A 22,761-nucleotide genomic window follows, 5' to 3' on the forward strand; every position below is an offset into this window, starting at 1 on the left:
GGGAGCCGCCATCTTCTCCTCCCGGGTCCAAGTATGACCAATAGGCGCCGCCATCTTGTCCCGACCCCGCATTGTGCGCACCATGGGTGCCGCCATCTTGGCCCGACCCTGCAATATGAGCACCATGGGCGCCGCCACCTTGTCCCGACACCACAATGTGCGCACCATGGGCGCCGCCATCTTATCCCCCACAAGGTCTCCGGACATCCCGACAGCGGAACCGCACACGCTCTCCACCCGAAGCATGCGATGGCTACCCGCAGCTCGCTTCGATGACGCTGACCAATCTCGCGCGCACAACCTGGCCACCATGTCGACGACGGTTAAAATCAACGGCCACGCGACCTCGTGCCTGCTGGACTCCGAGAGCACCGAAAGCTTCATTCATCCAGATACGGTAAGGCGCTGCTCCCTCGCGGTCCACCCTGCCAATCATCCCACTCCGTCCCGATCCAAGGCTTTTGTACAGTCACCCTCACAGTCCAGGGCGTAGAATTTAGTAACTTCCGCCTCTATGTCCTTCCTAATCTCTGCGCTGCACTCCTGTTGGGCCTGGACTTCCAGTGCAACCTCCAGAGCCTCACCCTCAAATTCGGCGGGCCATTACCCCCCCCCCCCTTACTGTTTGCGGCCTCGCAACCCTCAAGATCGATCCCCCCTCCCTTTTTGCCAATCTAATTGTGGATTGCAAGCCCGTTGCCACTAGGAGCAGACGGTACAGCACCCAGGACAAGACCTTCATCAGGTCCGAAGTCCAGCGGCTGCTTAAGGAGGGTATTATCGAGGCCAGCAACAGCCCCTGGAGAGCCCAAGTGGTAGTGGTTAAAACTGGAGAGAAACATAGGATGGTCGTGGACTACAGCCAGACCATCAATAGGTACACGCAGCTCGACGCGTACCCCCTCCCACGCATATCTGATATGGTCAATCAGATTGCACAATACCAGGTCTTCTCAACAATTGACCTGAAATCCGCCACCAGCTCCCCATCCGGAAGTCGGACCGGCCATACACTGCCTTCGAGGCAGACGGCCGCCTCTACCCCTTCCTTAGGGTCCCTTTCAGTGTCACAAATGGGGTCTCGGTCTTCCAAACAGAGATGGACCGAATGGTCGACCAGTACGATTTGCGGGCCACCTTTCCGTACTTAGATAATGTCACCATCTGCCGCCATGACCAGCAGGACCACGATGCCAACCTCGATAACTTCCTCCGCACTGCCACTCTTCTCAACCTGACCTACAACAAAGAGAAGTGTGTGTTCAGCACAACCCGGTTAGCCATTCTCGGCTATATAGTCCAAAACGGACTTCTCGGGCCCGACCCCGCGCGCATGCGCCCCCTCATGGAACTTCCCCTCCCCCACTGCCCCAAGGCCCTCAAACGCTGCCTGGGGTTCTTTTCCTACTACGCTCAGTGGGTCCCAAACTATGCGGACAAAGCCCGTCCACTCATTCAGTCCTCCCAATTCCCCCTTGCGGCCGAGGCACAACATGCTTTTGCCCGCATCAGAGCAGACATCGCCAAGGCCGGGATGCGCGCAGTGGACGAGTCACTGCCTTTCCAAGTAGAAAGCGATGCTTCAGAAGTCGCTCTTGCCGCCACTCTAAACCAGGCAGGCAGATCCGTGGCATTCTTTTCCCGTACCCTTCATGCCTCTGAAATTCGACACTCATCCGTTGAAAAGGAGGCCCAAGCTATCTTTGAAGCTGTGCGGCATTGGAGGCATTACCTGGCCGGTAAGGGATTCACTCTCCTTACGGACCAACGGTCGGTAGCCTTCATGTTCAATAACACACAGCGGGGCAATATCAAAATGATAAAATCTTACGGTGGAGAATCAAGCACTCCATCTATAATTATGAGATCTTGTATCGCCCCGGTAAACTCAATGAGCCCCCAGACGCCCACTCCCGAGGTACATGTGCCAGCGCACAAGTGGACCAACTCCGGGCCCTACGCGACAGCCTTTGTCACCCGGGGTTCACTCGATTGTACCATCTGGTCAAAGCTCGCAATCTGCCCTACTCCGTCGAGGAAGTAAGGACAGTTACCAGGGACTGCCAGGTCTGTGCGGAGTGCAAGCCGCACTTCTACCGGCTAGACCGTGCGCGCCTGGTGAAGGCTTCCCACCCCTTTGAAGGCCTCAGCGTGGATTTCAAAGGGCCCCTCCCCTCCACCGACCGTAACACGTGCATTCTCTGTGTGGTCGATGTGTACTCCAGATTCCCCTTCGCCATCCCATGCCCCGATATGACGTCTGCCACCGTCATCAAGGTCCTCAGCACCATCTTCGCTCTGTTTGGTTTCCCCGCCTACATCCACAGTGACAGGGGATCCTCATTCATGAGCGATGAGCTGCGTCAGTTCCTGCTCAGCAGGGGTATAGCCTCCGGCAGGACAACCAGCTACAACCCCTGGGGAAACGGGCAAGTAGAACGGGAGAATGGGACGGATTGGAGGGCCGTCCAGCTGGCCCTACTGTCCAGGAACCTCCCAGCCTCTCGCTGGCAGGAGGTCCTCCCTGACGCTCTGCACTCCATCCGGTCACTATTGTGCACCGCCACTAATAACACACCCCATGAACGTGTTTTTACCTTCCCCAGGAAGTCCACATCCTGGGTGTCGCCCCCGACTTGGCTCGCTGCTCCAGGACTGGTCCTTCTCCGTAGGCACGTCCGACTCCACAAGGCGGTACCCTTGGTGGACAGGGTTCACCTGCTCCACGTCAACCCTCAATATGCCTACATTGAGTTCCCCGACGGCCGCCAAGATACTGTCTCACTCAGGGACCTGGCACCGTCAGGTTCCACCCCAACACACACCCCCACTAATGCGCCCCACCGCGCCGCCAATATTGACCCCTCCAGAACCCCCCCTCCCCCTTTTCCGCACAAGACAGCGAAGAGGACTTCGGCACGCTCCCGGAGTTCCCCGATGACTGGCCAGCATCAGCACCGCCACCACTGCCATCGGTGCCACCTCCACCATCGGTGCCACCTCCACCACCGCCAGCACCGACTTCGCCACCACCGTTACGCCGCTCCGAACGAAGCTCCAAAGCACCGGACCGGCTGAACCTTTGACGGACTCCGGACCGTCAACATGGACTTTTATTTCCCTACCACTGTACATAATTGCACTAATTGTATATAGTTTCACGTCACCCCAGCCGGACTCATTATTAATAGGGGGTGAATGTAGTGAACCACTGTAATAGGAGAAGTAAGGTCGGACCTGCACTACAGGTTCTCCGGTAGCTCCTGCTGGCTGGCTCCGCTCACGGAGAACTGTATAAATATGTATGGGCTCCAGTGCCCTGCCATTTCGCCAGCTGCAGCAGGAGGCTACACATCTGACTGTAATAAAGCCACAGTTATACCCAACTTGTGCAATTGATCGTGCATCACTCAGCCCGCTCACTCCTCGCCCACGGCATTGCACCATGTCCATGTGCCCCATGAAGGCAGATCCGCCAGTGAGAGAGAAAACAAAATCAATATGGCACTGAGATACAACTTGATATTTCACATTCATGGAGCTAGCTTTTAACACCCGACTTTAATTAATTACTGCTTATCTGACGTGCGGTAAAGTTTATATTGCGAGAGTAGAACCAGATCCCCGCCCTGCCCGTGGCACTGACTCTAACACGGCTTTTTTTTTGTATTATCAGGAATCATTCGTAAACCCTAAACCCACACACCACTCTCTGAATAAGAAATAGCGACCAGAGCTGCAAGTGTCACGCTGGGGAGATTGGGGTCGAGGGGATTGTCATTCTAAAAGCACGCCGGCCTCACTCTTCCTGACGCTATTTGGAACGGGAGGCCGGTGCGCAATTTTAGTCCTTGATTTATTATATATATATTTTTAAAAACCGACCAGCTCGGCTACTTGGACTGTCTGCCGCGGCAAATTTGAAACCCCGATTAAGTCACTATCCGAGCTCGCTTTGGAATGGGGGCATTGAAATGTCCTCGGCGTCTTCAACCGTCCGCACTGGACAACAGTCTGGCCAGCTCCTCTCGGCGGGACACCAACTGGAATACCGCCAAAAAATAAATAAACCTGAAATCAGGTGTCATCGGTTGATTGCCCGCCCAGACTTGGGTCAAAACCGGTGCCTTCCTCCATCCTCTCCCTACCTGATTTGGATTTGGTCGCTCCCATGGCGTTGGATGGATTGTTTTTTTTTAAGGCAGGAGCAGGGAGCGAGTGGTGGAGCCGCTGGCGGGCTCTCCGGGTGCCCACCCACCGGGGGCAGCGGTGTGGGTTTGGGCCAGAGGGATCAGTGGGCAGCTGCGGAAATAGCCGAGTGTCGGCGCGCACAGCGACTGAGGCCAGTGTCAACAATCAGACACTATTTATGTATCATTGCCGGTGTCCTAGGAACCGCCCCGCCCCGCCCCCTCCCCGCGCTGTCATTGCCGTGGGGACACAAATGAGGACTTTTCGCTTCGCCTTCCATCGGAGGGAGGGAGACTTGACTGACTTTCCTCACTTTTACCCGGCACGTTTAAACCGGGGTATGTGGATTCCACAATCCAAACCAAACCGGGAAGGGCACCGATCCCATCCCTTGCCGTACAGAAGGAGGCCGTTCGGCCCATCGAGTCTGCACCGCCCCGCCCCCCCCCCCCCCCCAGGTCTTATGCCCCCATCCACCCCGCCCCGCAGCTGAACCTGCACATCCCTGGACACTAAGGGGCAAATTAGCACGGCCAGTCCACCTGACCTACACATCTTCGGAGGACACCGGAGCACCCGACGCGGAAAACCACGCAGACATGGAGAGAACGTAAACCTCCACACAGTCACCCGAGGCTGGAATCGAACCCAGGTCCCTGGCGCAGTGAGGCAGCAGTGCTAACCACCGTGCCGCCACCTGTGCTCTCCTTATACCTTATGGAAATAGCGTCCCATGAAGCCTGATGTTTGGCACCAGTTTATGAAGGGTCTGCAGTATTAATAAAACCATTGAGAATGTAACAGACCCTGTGCCTCCAGGTTTGTTTTTCATGCTGGGATCAGTGAACTCAACAAACTCCTGTACTCTAAACACAGCCCTATTGCTTTATGCTATTTGTCATTTACGCAGCAGTATTTTTGGCTGGAACACTAAACTGAAACTGTTGTTCACGCAGAGCACCCCGAAGCAACATGAAAACTGGTCTTGCGATACTGTATACTTGTATTAAGAAATAGAAAAGCATGAGACAGGAAAATTACAAGACTGTTGAGCAGTTTAAGGAAGGTCCCACAACACACCTCCCCTCCCAGCTGAAACCTTTTACCGCTTGTGGGGAGTGTGGCATGATAAGAGCATAAGAACTAGAAGCAGGGGTAGGCAATTCAGCCCCTCGAGCCTTCTCCGCCATTCAGTACAATCAAGATTGATTTTGTCTCAGTCTCAACTCCATTTTCCTGCTCATTCTCCATAACCCTTCAACCTATTACTAATTAAAAATATGCACATCTCCTCCTTAAATTTCCTCAAGTCCCTGCATCCACCGCACTGCGGGTAGTGAATTCCATGGATTCAGGACCCTTTGAGAGAAGTAATTCCTCCTCATCTCTGTTTTAAATCTGCTACCCCTTAACCTAAAACTATCACCTCTTGTTTTAGATTGCCCCACAAGAGGAATCATCCACTCTAAATCTACTTTGACAATACCACCTTTTATCATCTTACATACCCCGATTAGATCTCTTCTCATTCTTCTAAACTCAAGAGACTATAGGTATAAACTGCACAATCTCTCTTCATTACACAATCCCCTCATCTCTGGAATCAACCGAGTGAACCTCCTTTGAACTGTCTCTAATGTAACTACATCCCTCCTCAAATAAGAGGACCAAAACTGTACACAATACTCCAGGTGCGGTCTCGCTCATGCCTTGTACAGATACAACACTTCCCTACTTTTACAATCTATTCATTTAGCCATAAAGGACAAATTTCCATTTGCCTTCCTTATTGCCTGCTGTACCTGCATGCTAGTTTTCTGCAATTCGTGCGCAAGGACACCCAGATCCCTCTGCACCAAAGCAATCTGAAGTTTCTCGCCATTTAGATAATAAGTTGCTTTTCCATTTTCTCATCAAACTGGATAACCTCACACCTATCCACGTTAAACTCCATTATGATCTTCTGATCTGCCAAATTTTGGCCCACTCACCTAACCTAACTGTATCCATTTGCAAATAGCAGAGGCATTTTTCGCAATCAGAGCAGGGTGTATTATACACATGTCAAAAAAGCTGGAAACTGAAAAAGAACAAAGTATTGTGGCCGCTGGAAATCCTGAAATAAAAATGGACAATGCTGGAAAATTTTGACAAAGACTTACAACTGAAACCTGCTGAGTGTTTCCAGCACTTGGTGTTTTTGTAGGATGAGATATGTTTCCACCGTCCCTCGCAGGCTGTGCATGGAAAATAAGACTTTTTCCTCTTTCTCAGGCACCTGCTGTGCATTTCCATCATTCACATTTTGCTTTAGATTGAAACTAGTGTTGCTAGCAGTCTCAGTGCATTCATTAGTAGCTTTAAACCACTCGTCTAAAATGTCCACAAGCATTACTGGCGTGAAAAAATATATAGTAACGTAAATCGACTGCATTTGACAAATTATTACAAATCTAAACAGGATACCAGTCAAACTATCAACTAATTAATAATCAGCATGGTAGCACAGTGGTTAGGACAGTTGCTTCACAGCTCCAGAGTCCCAGGTTCGATTCCCGGCTTGGGTCACTGTCTGTGCGGAGTCTGCACACTCTCCCCGTGTCTGCGTGGGTTTCCTCCGGGTGCTCCTGTTTCCTCCCTCAGTCCAAAGAAGTGCAGGTTAGGTGGATTGGACATGCTAAATCACCCTTAGTGTCCAAAAAAAAAAGATTAGGTGGGGTTACTGGGTTACAGGGATAGATTGGAAGTGTGGGCTTAAGTGGGGTGCTCTTTCCAAGGGCCAATGCAGACTCGATGGGCCGAATGGCCTCCTTCTGCACTGTAAATTCTATGATTCTATGATAAGGTAAATACACACTCTCCGGCAATATATTAGTACAGAGAGTTGTAGAGATTTTGGTGTGTTTTTACCTTTTTTTAGTGCAACATTTATTTGAAATTAAACTACCATTGCAGTTTTGTAAGTTTATTTTACATGTTTCAGAGTTCAGACAACCAGGAAAGGTAACCCTCAGCCTAGGAAATAACATGAAAGCTTGAGAAAGGAAATAAAGCAACTGTGTCTCTGTACGAGAGGATATCCTGTATGGCTATTAAGGTACTTTTAATGATACCTGGGCACAATATTTTGTATTAAGTGGCATATTGTAATTTGGTTTCAATCAAAACATTTCAGCGGTTGTTTAATCTATCTTCACAAGCCAGAAATCAGACCTTTAATGCTCAATGAGCTGCCATACACCATGTCCCAATATTGAAGATAATTACATCCTGATAAAATAGAACAGGAATTTTCAAACTCAGGGTCGTGGGCAGGTTTCGGGAGAGTTATGGTGGTCGGTCGCATCGATCCCGATTGCAGGGGGAGCGTCCAACAGCCGCGACCAGCTTTTAAAAATGCCAGCCTCGGCGAACTTTCGTGATTGCCGGCCATCCCACGCATGTGTGCTGGATCAAGCTGTGCGCAGGCCCAGAGCCCAGCGTTGTGGACCGCCTCCTCCTGATTCAGCGCGCTGTCCAGGGCCAGTTTTTTCAGCAAAGGACAGAGTCCTCCCACTGGAAGCAGTGGCAGAGAGCAGGTCACACGCCCCGTATGCTGATGTCACATGTTCTAAGTGTGAGAGAGGTTCCTCCATTTTGCAGCTGCCAGCAGTACAGGTGTGAACTCCTGGGCCTCTGGTGAACAACCTGATGAACGATCAATAACTACTAAAACGAGGTTGTAGCACAACTGAAGGCTTTAATAGTCTAGAACTGTTCCCCAGCAGCTCAGGTACAGAATGAGGGCTGCTGGGACGGCACTGACTCTTATACCCCACCTATCAGGGCGGAGCTACATACTATACAGCCAATGGTAAACCCCAGGTTTAACCAATGGAACTTCAGCCTCTCGGGTACTGCAATACCTGACAATACCACATTCACCCCCTGTTAAAAAGGAGTCCGACGGGGGTGGTGGCCAGCGGCTACAACTGTATTCAACATGGTATGATCAGATATGGAGGTACCGTGATACCTCCTTACAGTGTTTAGAGGATGTTTACAGTCATGGCAGATATATACAGTCAGTGTTCATTATTTACAGTTACAGATCGGTTAAGATGAAGCAATCTGTTGGTCGGGTGCCCTGGTCGTCCTCTGGGATCGTCTGAGCCTCGGTGGTGATTCTGGTGGGGGGGGTCCAGGCATCTGCGATTCCGGGAGCGTGGCTTCGGCCTCCATGGCAGCTTCGTCACCCCTAGACGGCGCTGGTGGGGAAAACGGTTGACCTGGGAGGGGGGCGCCTGTAGGGGATGTCGGTGGGTGGGAGGGCCCAGGCAGTGGTGGCGGGAGGTGCTGTGGAGGGGGGGGTGGGGGTGGTGGTTGGGGTGCGCGTGGGGTTCCGGCGGGCGCCAGGTCCCGTAGGGAGACCGTATCTTGTCGGCCGTCAGGGAATGCCACGTAGGCGTACTGGGGGTTAGCGTGCAGCAGATGGACCCTCTTGACCAACGGGTCCGACTTGTGCGCCCGCATGTGTTTTCGGAGCAGGATGGGTCCGGGTGTTGCTAGCCAGGTCGGGAGCGAGGTCCCGGAGGAGGACTTCCTGGGGAAGACAAGGAGACATTTGTGAGGTGTCTGGTTGGTGGTCGTACAGAGCACTGACTGGATGGAGTGGAGGGCCTCCGGGAGGACTTCTTGCCAGCGGGAGACTGGGAGATTCCTGGACCATAGGGCCAGTAGAACGGTCTTCCAGACTGTTCCATTCTCCCTCTCTACCTGCCCGTTTCCCCAGGGGTTGTAACTGGTCGTCCTGCTTGAGGCAATGCCCTTGCTGAGCAGGAATTGACGCAGTTCGTCGCTCATAAAGGAGGACCCCCTATCACTGTGTATGTAAGCGGGGAAACCGAACAGTGCAAAGATGCTATGGAGTGTCTTGATGACGGTGGTTGCAGTCATGTCTGGGCAGTGGATGCCGAATGGGAACCGGGAGTACTCGCAATCACGTTTAGGAAGTACGTGTTGCGGTTGGTGGAGGGGAGGGGACCTTTGAAGTCCATGCTGAGGCATTCAAAGGGACGGGAAGCCTTTATCAGTTGCGCCCTCTCTGGCCAGTAGAAGTGTGGTTTGCACTCCGCGCAGATTTGGCAGTCCCTGGTGGCTGTCCTGACCTCCTCGATGGAGTAGGGCAGGTTGCGGGTCTTAACAAAGTGGAAGAAGCGAGTGACCCCCGGGTGGCAGAGGTCCTCGTGGAGCGCTCAGAGGCGGACCACTTGTGCGGTGGCACATGTGCCGCGGGACAGGGCGTCAGGAGGCTCGTTTAGCTTCTCGGGACGATACAAGATCTCGTAGTTGTAGGTGGAGAGTTCTATCCTCCACCGCAAGATCTTGTCATTTTTTATCTTGCCCCGCTGTGCATTATCGAACATGAATGCCACCAACTGTTGGTCAGTGAGGAGAGTGAATCTCCTGCCGGCCAGGTATTGCCCCCAGTGTCGCACAGCTTCTACTGTGGCTTAGGCATCTTTTTCGACTGAGGAGTGGCGGATTTCGGAAGCATGGAGGGTACGGGAGAAGAAGGCCACGGGTCTGCCCGCTTGGTTGAGGGTGGCCGCCAGAGCTACGTTGGACGCATCGCTCTCGACCTGGAAGGGGAGGGACTCATCGATGGCGTGCATCGTGGCCATTGCAATGTCTGCTTTGATGTGGCTGAAGGCCTGGCGGGCCTCCAGCGACAGGGGGAAGGTTGTGGACTGGATCAGGGGACGGGCTTTGTCTGCGTAGTTAGGGAACCACTGGGCGTATTAGCTAAAAAAACCCGAGGCAGCGCTTCAGGGCCTTAGGGCAGTGAGGGAGGGGGAACTCCATGAGGGGGCGCATGCGTTCAGGGTCAAGGCCTATAACCCCATTTCCCACTACGTAGCCGAGCATGGCTAGGCGGTCGGTGCTAAACATGCATTTATCCTTATTGTACGTTAAGTTAAGGATTTTCGCGGCCTGGAGAAATTTTCGGAGGTTGGTGTCGTGGTCCTGCTGGTCATGGCCGCAGATGGTGACTTTATCGAGATACAGAAACGTTGCGCGTAAGACGTACCAGTCAACCATTCGGTCCATCTCGTGTTGGAAGACCGAGACCCCGTTAGTGACACCGAAGGGAACCCTTAAGAAGTGATAGAGCCGCCCATCTGCCTCGAAGGCAGTGTATTTGCGAGCACTAGTACGGATGGGGGGCTGGTGATAGGCCGACTTGAGATCCACCGTGGAGAAGACCTTATAATGCGCGATCCTGTTTACCAGGTCGGATATGCGAGGGAGAGGGTACGCGTCCAGCTGCGTAAACCTATTGATGGTCTGACTGTAGTCAATGACCATCCTATATTTCTCCCCGGTCTTTACCACCACTACTTGGGCTCTCCAGGGACTGTTGCTAGCTTCAATGACCCCTTCCCTCAGTAGCCTTTGGACCTCCGACCGAATGAAGGTCCGGTCCTGGGCACTGTAGTGTCTGCTCCTGGTGGTGACGGGTTTGCAATCCAGGGTGAGGTTCGCAAACAGGGAAGGCGGGTCGACCTTAAGGGTCACGAGGCCGCAGACAGTAAGGTGGGTATAGGGCCGCCGAATTGGAAGGTCAGACTTTGCAAGTTACATTGGAAGTCCAACCCCAGGAGTGTAGCCGCGCAGAGGTGTGAAAGGACATAAAGGCGGAAATTGTTGAATTTCCTTCCTTGGACTCTGAGGTTTGCTAGACAGAACCCCTTTATCTCCATTGAGTGGGAACCGGAGGCCAGGGAGATTCTTTGATTTACAGGGTGGGTAAAAAGTGAACAGCGCCTTACCGTGTCGGGGTGTATAAAGCTCTCCGTGCTCCCATGACGTCAGGCAGGACGTCTCATGGCCGTTGATGAAGACCGTCGTCGTTGCTGTTGAGAGTGTTCGATGGCGAGTTTGGTCCAGAGTCACCGAGGCCAGACGCAGTATCTGTGAATTTTGATCGGGCAGTGTGTAGTCGGCCGGGCTGGGGTCCTGGGGCCCAATCCAAGATGGCGCCTCCCATGGGTCGCACATGGTGGTCGGAGATGGACAAAATGGCGGCACCCATCCATCCAGCGCGGTGTCCGGGGAACAAGATGGCGGCGTCCGTGGGCCGCACGTGGCCCTAGGATACAGGGGTGGCGGTGACTGCTGGCCGCCTGGGGCCCGAGGAGAAGTTTGCTGTGGCAGTCCGGAGTCGCCACTGGAGACCACGGCCACCGCTCGTGCCTGGCAGACCCCCACAAAATGGCCCTTCTTGCCGCACCCTTTGCAGGTGGGTGTGCGGGCCGGGCAGCACTGGCGGGGGTGCTTTTCCTGCCCACAGAAGAAACAGCAGGGCCCATTAGAGTTGGCGAGCTGCCTTACAGCGCAGGCCTGTGGGGACACGGGGAAGGTCTGTGGGGCTGCCGCTGCGGGATTCCATGCTGCCCAGGGGGCCGCCGCGCGGTCGGGCATGTAGGATTGTGCGTTCCTGGAGGCAACGTCCCTGGACCCTGCCAGGGCCCGTGCCTCCCTAAGTCTCAGGGTGTCTTTCTCTAAAAGACGCTGGCGGATCTCTGAGGAGCTCATACCTGCTACGAAGGCATCCCGGATTAGGAGTTCCGTGTGGTCGCTCGCCAAAACTTGCGGGCAGCCACAGTTTCTGCCCAGCACCAGTAGCGTGCGGTAGAACGTCTCCAATGATTCTCCGGGGCTTTGTCGTCTTGTTGCAAGCATGTGACGTGCGTTGACCTGATTTACTGGGCGGATATAATGTCCTTTTAAAAGTTTGATTGCTGCATCAAAGTCTTCCGTCTCCTCGATGAGGGTGTAGATCTCAGGGCTTACCCTTGATTGCAGGAGATGCAGTTTCTGCTCCCTCGAGGGTGTTCCTCCAGTCGTCTCAAGGTAGCCTTTGAAACTCACCAGCCAGTGCTTGAAAATCGCCACAGAGTTCACCACGTGGGGACTGAGTTGCAGACACTCCGGCTTGATTCGGAGATCCATCCTTTCTACTTAAGTCTAGTCTATTAAATTGATGCACGATCAATAACTACTAAAACAAGGTTGTAGCACAACTGAAGGCTTTAATAGACTAGAACTGTTCCCCAGCAGCTCAGGTACAGAATGAGGGCTGCTGGGACGGCACTGACTCTTATACCCTGCCTATCAGGGTGGAGCTACATACTATACAGCCAATGGTAAACCCCCAGGTTTAAACAATGGAACTTCAGCCTCTCGGGTACTGCAAAACCTGATAATACCACACAACCCACGAAGAAGAAACTAAGAACAGGAACAAAGCAGCATAGAGATGATTACTTAAGGTGTGGGCTTATTTATTGTGCCACTGCAAATCAGGATTCAAAGATTATGTGTGTTATATGCAGGGAAGCAATGGCAAATGAAAGTTTGAAACCCTCAAAACTTCAGTCATTTGAAGACTAATCATGGCGAGTTTAAGGGCAAACCTCTATTTGTTTCAACGGTTGCAGTGAGATCTTAAATCATCCGATGAAGTCATTATCAAAAACGTAACATTGGATAACAAAGCAAGTGAGATTGCGAGGACCAAGCAGGCTCACCTGTCACATTAAAGTTAAGTGAAAATGGTGGGTCGCGAAGGTCAGCCGGCGTAGGTCCCAAAGGATCGGCATTTGGTAAAAATGGGTCCCGGGCAAAAAAGTTTGAAAGACACTGAAATGGAATGATTTAGGTCAGATTCAATGACCAGATAGTGGAAATTACATCGAAAGACATGATCAACTGAAGTCCAAGAATTGCTGGAGTACTATCGATCCCTAGACCTGAGCATATATAGTTGAACTCATGGTGAACTTATATATCCTTATTTGAAGGTGTATTTAGATCATGTGCGCATGAAAATCCAACAATGTCACAGTTTCATTTTGTTGGTTCTGAATGTGCCACTGATGATTTAATGGTTGGATATACCCACATTTGCTCCTGAGAAGTTCGCTCTTCACAAGTTTATTACTATTGCTATACTGATATAACCATATTACAGAAAGAAAATCTTTAAAATTTGTTTTTCTTCCATGTTATTTTGTTTAATTTTTTTTTCAAATGGACAGATGCTAATTCACCAATGTCTTGGAATGTCAAACCCTTCACATGGTATGAACATTCCAGCCAAACCATCACAAAGGACTAGTAGACAAAATGTCTGCACCAGCCTGCTTTGGGCAAAGGCAGAGCTATTTTGATTCTAATGTTGTGGATGGCACGGTGGTGCAGTGGTTAGCACTGCTGCCTCACGGCGCCGAGGTCCCAGGTTCGATCCCGGCTCTCGGTCACTGTCCATGTGGAGTTTGCACATTCTCCCCGTGTTTGCATGGGTTTCACCCCCACAACCCAAAGATGTGCAGGGTTGGTGGATTGGCCACGCTAAATTGCCCCTTAATTGGAAAAAATGAAATGGGTGCTCTAAATTTTATTTATTTTTTAATTCTAATGTTGTGCTCATGGTTCCACAGTTATCTGCTCAAAATACAATGGGCTTTAATAAAGGACCTTAAAGTATATTGTTAGCTGAATGGCTCAACCCAAAACCACCCTGCGCCATGACCGAGACTTGAGCTGGTTGAATTGCTTTAGTTATGCAGCGTTTGAAATTCTGTCACTGGTTGCGGTATAACCTCAGAAGGGAAAATCAGTCTCCAGACTAGTAGCTTGCCTCTGACCTCCATCTCTCTAAAAGTCAGATCTCCAGAAGAAATCCTACATTTCACCTCCAGAGTAAAATAATACCCAGAATACAAGAATACTTTACTTCATTTTACTACGCATGGTAGCACAGTGTGTAGCACTGTTGCTTCACAGCTCCAGGGTCCCAGGTTCGATAGCCGCTTGGGTCACTGTCTGTGCGGAGTCTGCACGTTCTCCCCATGTCTGCGTGGGTCTCCTCCGGGTGCTCTGGTTTCCTCCCACAAGTCCCGAAGGATGTGCCGTTAGGTGAATTGGAAATTCTGAATTCTTCCTCTGTGCACCTGAACAGGTGCTGGAATGTGGCGACTAGGGGCTTTTCACAGTAACTTTATTGCAGTGTTAATGTAAGCCTACTTATGACAATAAAGATTATTATTACTTTGCACATGAGCATTGGGAGGGACCTTGTCGGGGTGTGGAGAAGATGTTAGCATTGGTAGGAGAGAATAGAACCTGAGGGCACGGCCTGAGACCGAAGGAACGATCCTTTAAAACTGTGATGAGGTGGAATTTCTTCAGCCAGACGGTAGTGTATCTGTGGAACATTTTGCCGCAGAAGGCTGTAGAGGCCAAGTTACAGAGCGTCTTACAGACAGAGATAGATAGGTTCTTGATTAATAAGGGGATCAGGGTTATGGAAAGAAGGCAGGAGAATGGGGATGAGAAACATGTCAGCCATGATCGAATAGCAGAGCAGACTCAATGGGCTGAATGGCCTAATTCTGCTCCTATATATTATGATCTTAAGCATCTTAAACCTGCAACCAAGCTTCTAGGACCAAGGATAGAAATTCTGCCAGACAAAGCCACCCATAAGAACTTTCACTGGACGTTGACTTACTGGACTCTGCTCAGGTGAATTAATGCCACTACCCTTCGTTCCTTTTTTACATAACTCGCAATTTGCAACTGCTTTCCCTTTCTTTTTCTGCTTTTCTACCTTGTATGCTTGTGAGTGTGAATGTTGTGTCCATCCCTTCTGTTTTGAATGCATTAATAAATCTTAGTTTTGTTTCACCTTAAAGAATTTGTAGTGGGGTTATTTTTAACATTGGACCTCACAAACCGGGGTTTGGGTAACGCACCACACGGCCCATTTCAACATGGGAAACAAAGTAAATTAGAAATTAAAAATATCGCTGTCATGGGCAGAAGAGGGGAACAGTAATAATAATTCAATCCACTTCACCCTCGTATTCCTAACACTATTAAACATTGTAGATTGTGTAAGATTTTTATTTTTTATTTTAAATAAATTTAGAGTACCCAATTAATTTTTTCCAATTAAGGTACAATTTAACGTGGCCAATCCACCTACCCTGCACATCTTTGGGTTGTGGGGGCAAAACCCACGCAGACACGGGGAGAATGTGCAAACTCCACACGGACAGTGACCCAGAGCCGGGATTGAACCTGGGACCTCGGCGCCGTGAGGCAGCAGGGCTAACCCACTGTGCCACCGTGTTGCCCTGATTGTGTAAGATTAAGTGAAATTAAAATTGCTTATTGTCACAAGTAGGCTTCAAATGAAGTTACTGTAAAAAGCCCCGAGTCGCCACATTCCGGCACCTGTTCGGGGAGGCTGGTACGGGAATTGAACCCGCGCTGCTGGCCTGCCATGGCCTGCTTTAAAAACCAGCTATTTAGCCCTGTGCTAAACCTAAGTCCCTTCCTAGTAACCAGAAGAAACTCAATTGCTAAGGTCACTTTTCTTTCTTCCCTCTTGTTTGGCATGTATACTTTTAGTGGTTGGCATGCGCAAGGCTTCCATACAAAACATTTAAAACTCTCAATTCTGATGAATGGTGTGGTGGTCACAAATCTGTTGAGAAGTGCGAGAATCATGGGTTTGAGCCGGGGGGGATGGATAGAGTATACAGGAGGTGGAGGGAAGTGGGGCTGGTCAAGGTGAGGGATTTGTATTTGGAGGAAGGGTTCGTCAATCTGGAGGAACTAAGAGAGAGGGTAGAGCTGCCGAGGGGTAGTAAGTTCAGGTATCCACAGGTTAGGAACTTTGCACGAAAGGTCTGGAAGGGGTTCCCTAGATTGCCGGGATACACCCTGCTGGAGCGACTGCTGCTTCCGATGTGGGAGGGGAGGGAAGAATTGGGGATATATATAAATGGCTGGGAGAGCAGGGAGGCGAGCGGGTGGTGAAGATCAAGGGGAAATGGGAAGCGGAGTTAGGAATGGAGATCAATTAGGGAGTATGGAGTGAGGCACTAAGGGTAAACGGGACCTCCTCTTGTGCAAGGATGAGCCTGATACAGTTCAAGGTGGTGCACAGCGTGCATATGACTCGGGCGAGTGGGTTCTTTCAGGGGGTAGCAGATGAGTGTGAGAAGTGTGGGCGGGGGCCAGCGAATCATGCGCACATGTTTTGGGGTTGTGAAAAATTGGGAAGATTCTGGGCGGGAGTGTTTGCTGTCTTATCCAGGATAGTGGAGGAGGGAGTGGACCCGGACCGTTTGGTGGTGAAATTTGGGGTTTCAGAGAAGCCGGAGATTATGGAGAGGAGGAAGGCCGATGTCATGACCTTCGCCTCTCTGATTGCACGGCGACGAATTTGCTGGAATGGCGGACGGCATCGCCACCGGGGGAGGCAGCATGGTTGGGTGACCAAACGACTTCCTGCGGTTGGAGAAGATAAAGTATGAGTTAAGGGGCTCAGCAGGGGAGTTCGAGAAAAGGTGGGGGATGTTTGTGACCGTGTTTGAGGAGCTGTTCGTCGCCGGGGGGGGGGGGGGGGTGAAAAAGGAGGAAAATCTGTACAAACTGTATAGTTGATTGTTGGGAAGAATGTTTCCCGGGGTGTTTATTTGCTGTAACCTACTTTGATACAAGTCTGAATAAAATGCGTTTAAATAAAAAACAAATCTGTTGAGAAGTTCAGTTAGTTGGACCTAAGGAAGTAGGGAGAAACAATTTCTTCTTGGGTATGGGTTAGTAACCAGAGGTCATAGATTTTAAATAATTGGCAAAAGAACTAGAGAGAAAGTGAAGAAAAATTCTTCACAAGAATGGCTGTAAAGATCTGGGGAACACATGATCTGAAAGTGTGGTGGAATCAGATTCCAGAGAAACTTTTATAAGGCAATTGGACATGTACTTGAAGAAAACCAATTTGAAGGATTATGAGAAAGAACTGGGGTGTGGGACTAAATTGTTCAGCTCTTTCGAAGGTATCATAGAGGATTGAGTGATCAAACAGCTTCCTTCTGTGCTGTAAGTTTCTATGATTCTAAACACTCAGCAGGTCAGGCAACATCGGTGGAGAGAGATTTACCGACCACCATGCCGCAAGTTTTTCGGTAGCCAGCCAGTGGGATCTACTGGTCCCGCCGTAGTGACGATAGCACCCCTCAACACCGAGAAACCCTTGCACTGGCGTGGGACCTGAATTTCCCACCGGTACGAACAGCCGATAAATCCGGCCCACTGTTAATGTTTCAGCTGGCTAGCCTCTTGTTGGAACTGGCAAAAGTTAGAGATGTAACAGGTTTTAAAACTAGTACAGAGGCAAAGAAATTGGGATGCAGAGAGAGGAAAAATGAAAGGGAACCCCTGTGATAGGGTGAGAGAAGTGGTTAAATGAAAAATGAGATGATTGGGCACAGCAGAACTGGATGGCACTGTAATGGGATAAGTAAAGAAACAGAAGGTAGGTCAAGCAGTGTTGTAAATGGCAACAGTGGAACTGATAGCAGCATCAGCAGCCTGACGAAATGGGAGCAATGGTCATGGTCTGAAATTGTTGGACTCAATTTTGAGTTCAGAAGGTTGTAAAGCAACAGCTGTAAAATAATTATTAATACCCTATTGTTTTTCTGTTATCTTTAAATTGTCTCAATGAGGTGACTTTTTATATCAGTACATTATTTATAATATTTTATTGCCTTCCAGATAAAAAAGTTGCATACCATCTATGGGCGGCACGGTAGCATAGTGGTTAGCACTATTGCTTCACAGCGCCACGGTGCCAGGTTCGATTTACGCTTGGAAATCTGTCTGTGCGGAGTCTGCATGTTCTCCCCGTGTCTGCATGGGTCTCCTCCGGATGCTCACAATAGTAATAACATTGAATTAATACAGCGTGGTGGAGGCATATGCTCTACTAAGTGCCCTCTTCAATAGTTTTTATAAATGAAAACATTTTTTCCCTGACCTTAAATAATAACCTTTGTTGATGGTTAATACAGTGAGTTGTTTACTAATGGAAAAAATCTGATGTAGAATGTAATGTAACAGAAATATTCCATTATATAAATGATAACATATTGCATTTATCTGTACCATTTTGCCATTTTGGATGGTATTTTGCTGAGGACAATCCAGTAATCTAGTCATATATCTAATTCATTGTATACAGTTGCTATAAGTGTCTATGTTAAATATGGTCAGTACAGAGTAAAATGCATTGGTAGTATTGCTCTGTCCTCTTGTGTCTGGATTCAATAAACTGAAAATGAAATTCAAATCGTAATGCAGAGCAGGTTTCTAAATACAGATACTCAATTTTTTTTTAAAGTAGCAAATTCTTTTTTGTCCAATTAAGGGGCAATTTAGCGTGGCTAATCTACGTAGCCTGCACATCTTTGGGTTGTGAGGGGGAGACCCACGCAGACATGGGGAGAATGTGCAAACTCCACAGAGACAGGGACCTAGGGCCGGGATCGAACCCACTGCACCACTGTGCTGCCTTACAGGTACTCAATATTATGCTGATAGTTTCTACATTGTTACATTCATGAATGATTCATATACCCCCGAAGTGACAGATGATTTGTTGGGCGTAGATCCTGTTTTTGCCATTTGAGAAAGAGGAGGACTCAAATGATTGTGATAAAGAGTAGTGCTAAAACTTGATAGCTCTGTAATCAAATAAAGTTAGGACAGTCATGAGAAGAAAGGAAGGAAGGGAGAAAGGGAACCAACCACAACCGCCCCCCCCAATCAAAAAAAATAGGAAACCTGAAGCCCGAGACAGACCCAGCGAGAGCAGAGGAGTGGGGGGAAGTGAGAGCAACCTCAGGGTAAGGAACAGCAGCGGGGAAAGAAAGAGAGACAGACAGATGGCTGGAGGAAAGAAAAACACCAAGGTGAAGGGACAGTGAGACGCAAGCAGCAGCAGCAGCGAGGGTAAGGCGCATGAGCGGCGGACACGCAGGCAGGCGGCCTCACAAGACGAGACGGAGGTACAGGCGAGCCTGAAAGGGAAAACGATGGTGGACCAAGCAGCAGAGCGGGAGCAGGACGCAGCGACCAGCAGAAAGGAGGTGCTCTGGTGCTCTAGGGGGCATAGGTTTAAGGTGAGAGGGGCAAGGTTTAGAGTAGATGTACGAGGCAAGTTTTTTACGCAGAGGGTAGTGGGTACCTGGAACTCGCTACCGGAGGAGGTAGTGGAAGCAGGGACGATAGGGACATTTAAGGGGCATCTTGACAAATATATGAATAGGATGGGAATAGAAGGATACGGACCCAGGAAGTGTAGAAGATTGTAGTTTAGTCGGGCAGTATGGTCGGCACGGGCTTGGAGGGCCGAAGGGCCTGTTCCTGTGCTGTACATTTCTTTGTTCTTTGTTCTTTGTTTTGGTCGGAGCGCCAAGCAATGATGAAGGAGATGACGCACAAAATGCAGCAGACTATCGAAGGCCTGGAAAGGGAAGTGAAGGAGCAGCATAAGACGATTCTGGAGTTGGAGAGGGCCGCCTCGGGACCAGAGCGACAGGGTGATCACCCTAGAAGCCGAGGTCAAAAGGTTAGTAACGGCCCAGGGGAGCCTAAGAGGGAAAGTGGAAGACCAGGAAAATAGGTCCAAACGGCAGAACATTAAAATAGTGGGTCTGCCAGAGGGGATAGAGGGCAGAGACCCAACAGGCTACCGGAAATAGACAGGTCACTCCGACCCTAGCCCAAAGCCGGGGTTCAGCCCAGAGCAATTATTGCGAAGCTGCACCGGTTCCAAGACCGGGAGAGAATCCTAAAGTGAGCCCGGCAAACGAAACAGAGCACGTGGGAAGGGAAGACCATAAGGGTGTATCAGGACATTGGGGCGGACCTGGCCAAAAGACGGGCTGAATTCAACAAGGCAAAATCAGCACTGCACAAAAGCAAGGTAAAATTTGGGATGTTATTCCTGGCCAAACTCTGGGTAACATTTGAGGGGAAAGAGCTGTATTTTAACACCCCAGCAGCGGTTGATGAGTTCGTTAGAGTGAACAAGCTGGGGGAGGAGCACACGCAACTGCAATGAAAGACATGGGGATGGAAAAGGAAGGGAAAACCAGAACAAAGAGCGGAGGACAGACCGCAAACAAGGACAATGGACTCAAGAACTGTGCACATGTGTGTTATGCCTTGCGCGGGACTGTGCTGCCTTATCTCAGAGCTTGTCTCCTCCCTCAATGCAATGGGGTGGGGAGTGGAGCGAAGGAAAAGAGGGTGAGGAAAGCAAACAGGAGAGCGAGACAAGGGCCAGTAGGAGAAAAGTTAAACAGGGCCAGAATTGTGCAAATACTGGGAGGAGGGCCACTGTACTAGCGAGGAGGGCCAGCACGGATGGCAGGAAGGAAGGAGGACCGCGGCGCTCCTCTCAGGGGAAGGAGAGCATCTGGCACAAGGAGGGGAGGGGGGGCAGAAGGGGGGGAGAACGCATGGGGGGGGGGGACAAAGGGGCAGGGGCTTGGGGGGGGGTGGGTAGAGGAGTCTGGGCCCGCCGAATTTGAGGGTTAGGCTCTGGAGGTTTCACTGGGGGGGGGTGGGGGAGATAGCGGTGACTGCGCGGGCCTGGCACACCGCGGCGAAGTGCCCCTTTTTGCCGCAAGCCTTGCAAAGGGCAGCGCGGGCCGGGCAGCGTTGGCGAGGGTGCTTCTGCTGACTGCAGAAGTAACATCGGGGACCCCCGGGCTGCGCGGGCTGGCGTGTGGCGCAGGCGTACTGGCTGGATAAGGCCCCCACTTGGACAGCCGTCTGTGGGGTCCACGAGTGGGCTGCGCGGCTAGTGGGGTAGGCCTGAATGTTACGTGAGGTAATCGTCATGGAGAGCGCTAGCTTCTTTGTTTCAGCCAGGTCGAGCGTGGCCCCTTCTAACAGTCTTTGGTGTATGAGGTCCGACCCAATCCCTGTTCCGAACGCGTCCCGCATAAGAAGGTTGGAATGTTCGGTGGCCGTAGCGGCCTGACAGTCACAGTCCCGGACGACTGGGATTAGGACCCGCTAGAAGTCCTCTATGGACTCACCAGGGAGTTGAGAGCGAGTGGCGAGTACGTGCCTGGCGAAGAGTGTGTTCGTTTTCTGTGCGTAGTTTTCTTTGAGAAACGCCATGGCATCGGCGTAGTTCAGGGCGTCCTGGATCAGCGGAAACACATTGGAGCTCAACCTTGAGTACAGGATCTGTATCTTCTGAGCCTCCGGAACAGGGGTGGTCGCTGAGTTGATATACGCCTCGAAGCAAGCTAGCCAGTGATTAAAGTCCTTTTTGGCGTCGCTTGATTGCGGATCCAGCTGCTGGCGATCTGGTTTGATTCGGAGGTCCATCGTTTAGAAAATCTTAGAGCAATAAATTGAGGCACGATCAATTGAACAAAGACTAGAGTGGGATACAACTGAGGCATTATTGCTCTAAGATGTGTGGCCTCCCACAGCAGCTGGCGAAATGGCTGCTGAATGGAGGACATACATATTTATACTCCGCCTACTGGGTGGAGCCAGCAGGCACGGACTACCAGCGAACCTGTAGTACAGGTCCTTCCTTACATCACCTAATACAGGTGCAACAGTGGTTTACCACATTGGGGGAGTACGCTGTGGTGAATGTATTATGCCAATAATCCACCATTGTATTTGTATCTGTGCTGTTGCCTTTATATTTGTGTCTGTGCTATGCTGTTGTCCTTGTGGGCTCCTCCTATGGGCCATTGTATGGCATTATCCATAGGGGAACATGTTGGGGCCTCATAGCTCCTCCCCTTGAAGGGAGATATAAAGAGCAGTCGACCTGTAGGTGGTTCTCAGTATTGGATCAGTCGCAGGCAGGCACTGTTCTAAGTTGATCAAAGCCACAATTTACTTCTACTCCTGTCTCGAGTGAATTGATGGTCGCATTAATTTAATCAACTTAAACGCAACTGTGGAATCGGCCATCAAACCTGACCGACTGGAACTCGATCTGCAGGCCGTGGAGGCGAAAGAAATGTTTTCGCACTGGCTCTGCTGCTTCAAGGCCTATCTCGCAGCCTCCTCCAAGCCTTCCGTCACCGCCGAACAGAAGCTGAGCCTCCTCCACGCATGGGTGAGCCATCGAATCTCTGTTCAACTCGACGAGGCCTCCTCCTACGCAGATGCCCTCGCAATGCTTGAATGCCTCCATGTACGGCCCGTGAACGAGTTCTATGTGCGACACATCCTCACCACTCGCCGCCAGCGCCCCGGGGAATCGCTAGAAGACTACCTACGCGACCTCAAAGATCTCTCACGCAGCTGCAACTACCAGGCCGTTACAGCCACTCAACATATGGAACTCGCCGTCCGAGACGTCTACGTGGCGGGAGTCCGGTGCAACTACATGAGACAGCGCCTACTCGAAAAGGGGGCCCTGGACCTGAATCAGACCGTAAAGTTAGCCTATCACTGGAAGTAGCGTTCCAGAGCCTTAACGCATTCCCGGCTGACCACGCGACCCCCCTCGTGGACCCCCGACCAAAGACTAGCCCAGGCCTGTGCCGCGCGGCTGCCCACCCACCATGGGGGGCTACCCTGCTATTTCTGCGGCCAGTCCCAACCCCCCCGGCAGCGCTTCCCGGCCCGGAACGCGAACTGCAGCGACTGTGGGAGAAAAGGACATTTCGCCAAAGT

At 50.9% G+C, this 22,761-nt stretch overlaps 1 protein-coding gene across 1 annotated transcript in view; it reads right to left on the reverse strand.

The window, feature by feature from the left end:
• The window catches only part of LOC140386809 (apoptosis-inducing factor 3-like), an 89,421-nt gene extending 85,073 nt beyond the window's left edge, over positions 1–4,348 (reverse strand). Inside the window, exon 1 of the mRNA XM_072469516.1 lies at positions 4,149–4,348. Coding sequence (XP_072325617.1) covers positions 4,149–4,173 — 25 coding nt within the window. The 5' untranslated portion in view covers positions 4,174–4,348. The remainder of the gene's footprint in view (positions 1–4,148) is intronic.
• Positions 4,349–22,761: the final 18,413 nt, after the last annotated feature.

Source organism: Scyliorhinus torazame, chromosome 12 (genome assembly GCF_047496885.1).
Source record: "Scyliorhinus torazame isolate Kashiwa2021f chromosome 12, sScyTor2.1, whole genome shotgun sequence".
Classification (NCBI taxonomy): Eukaryota; Metazoa; Chordata; class Chondrichthyes; order Carcharhiniformes; family Scyliorhinidae; genus Scyliorhinus; species Scyliorhinus torazame.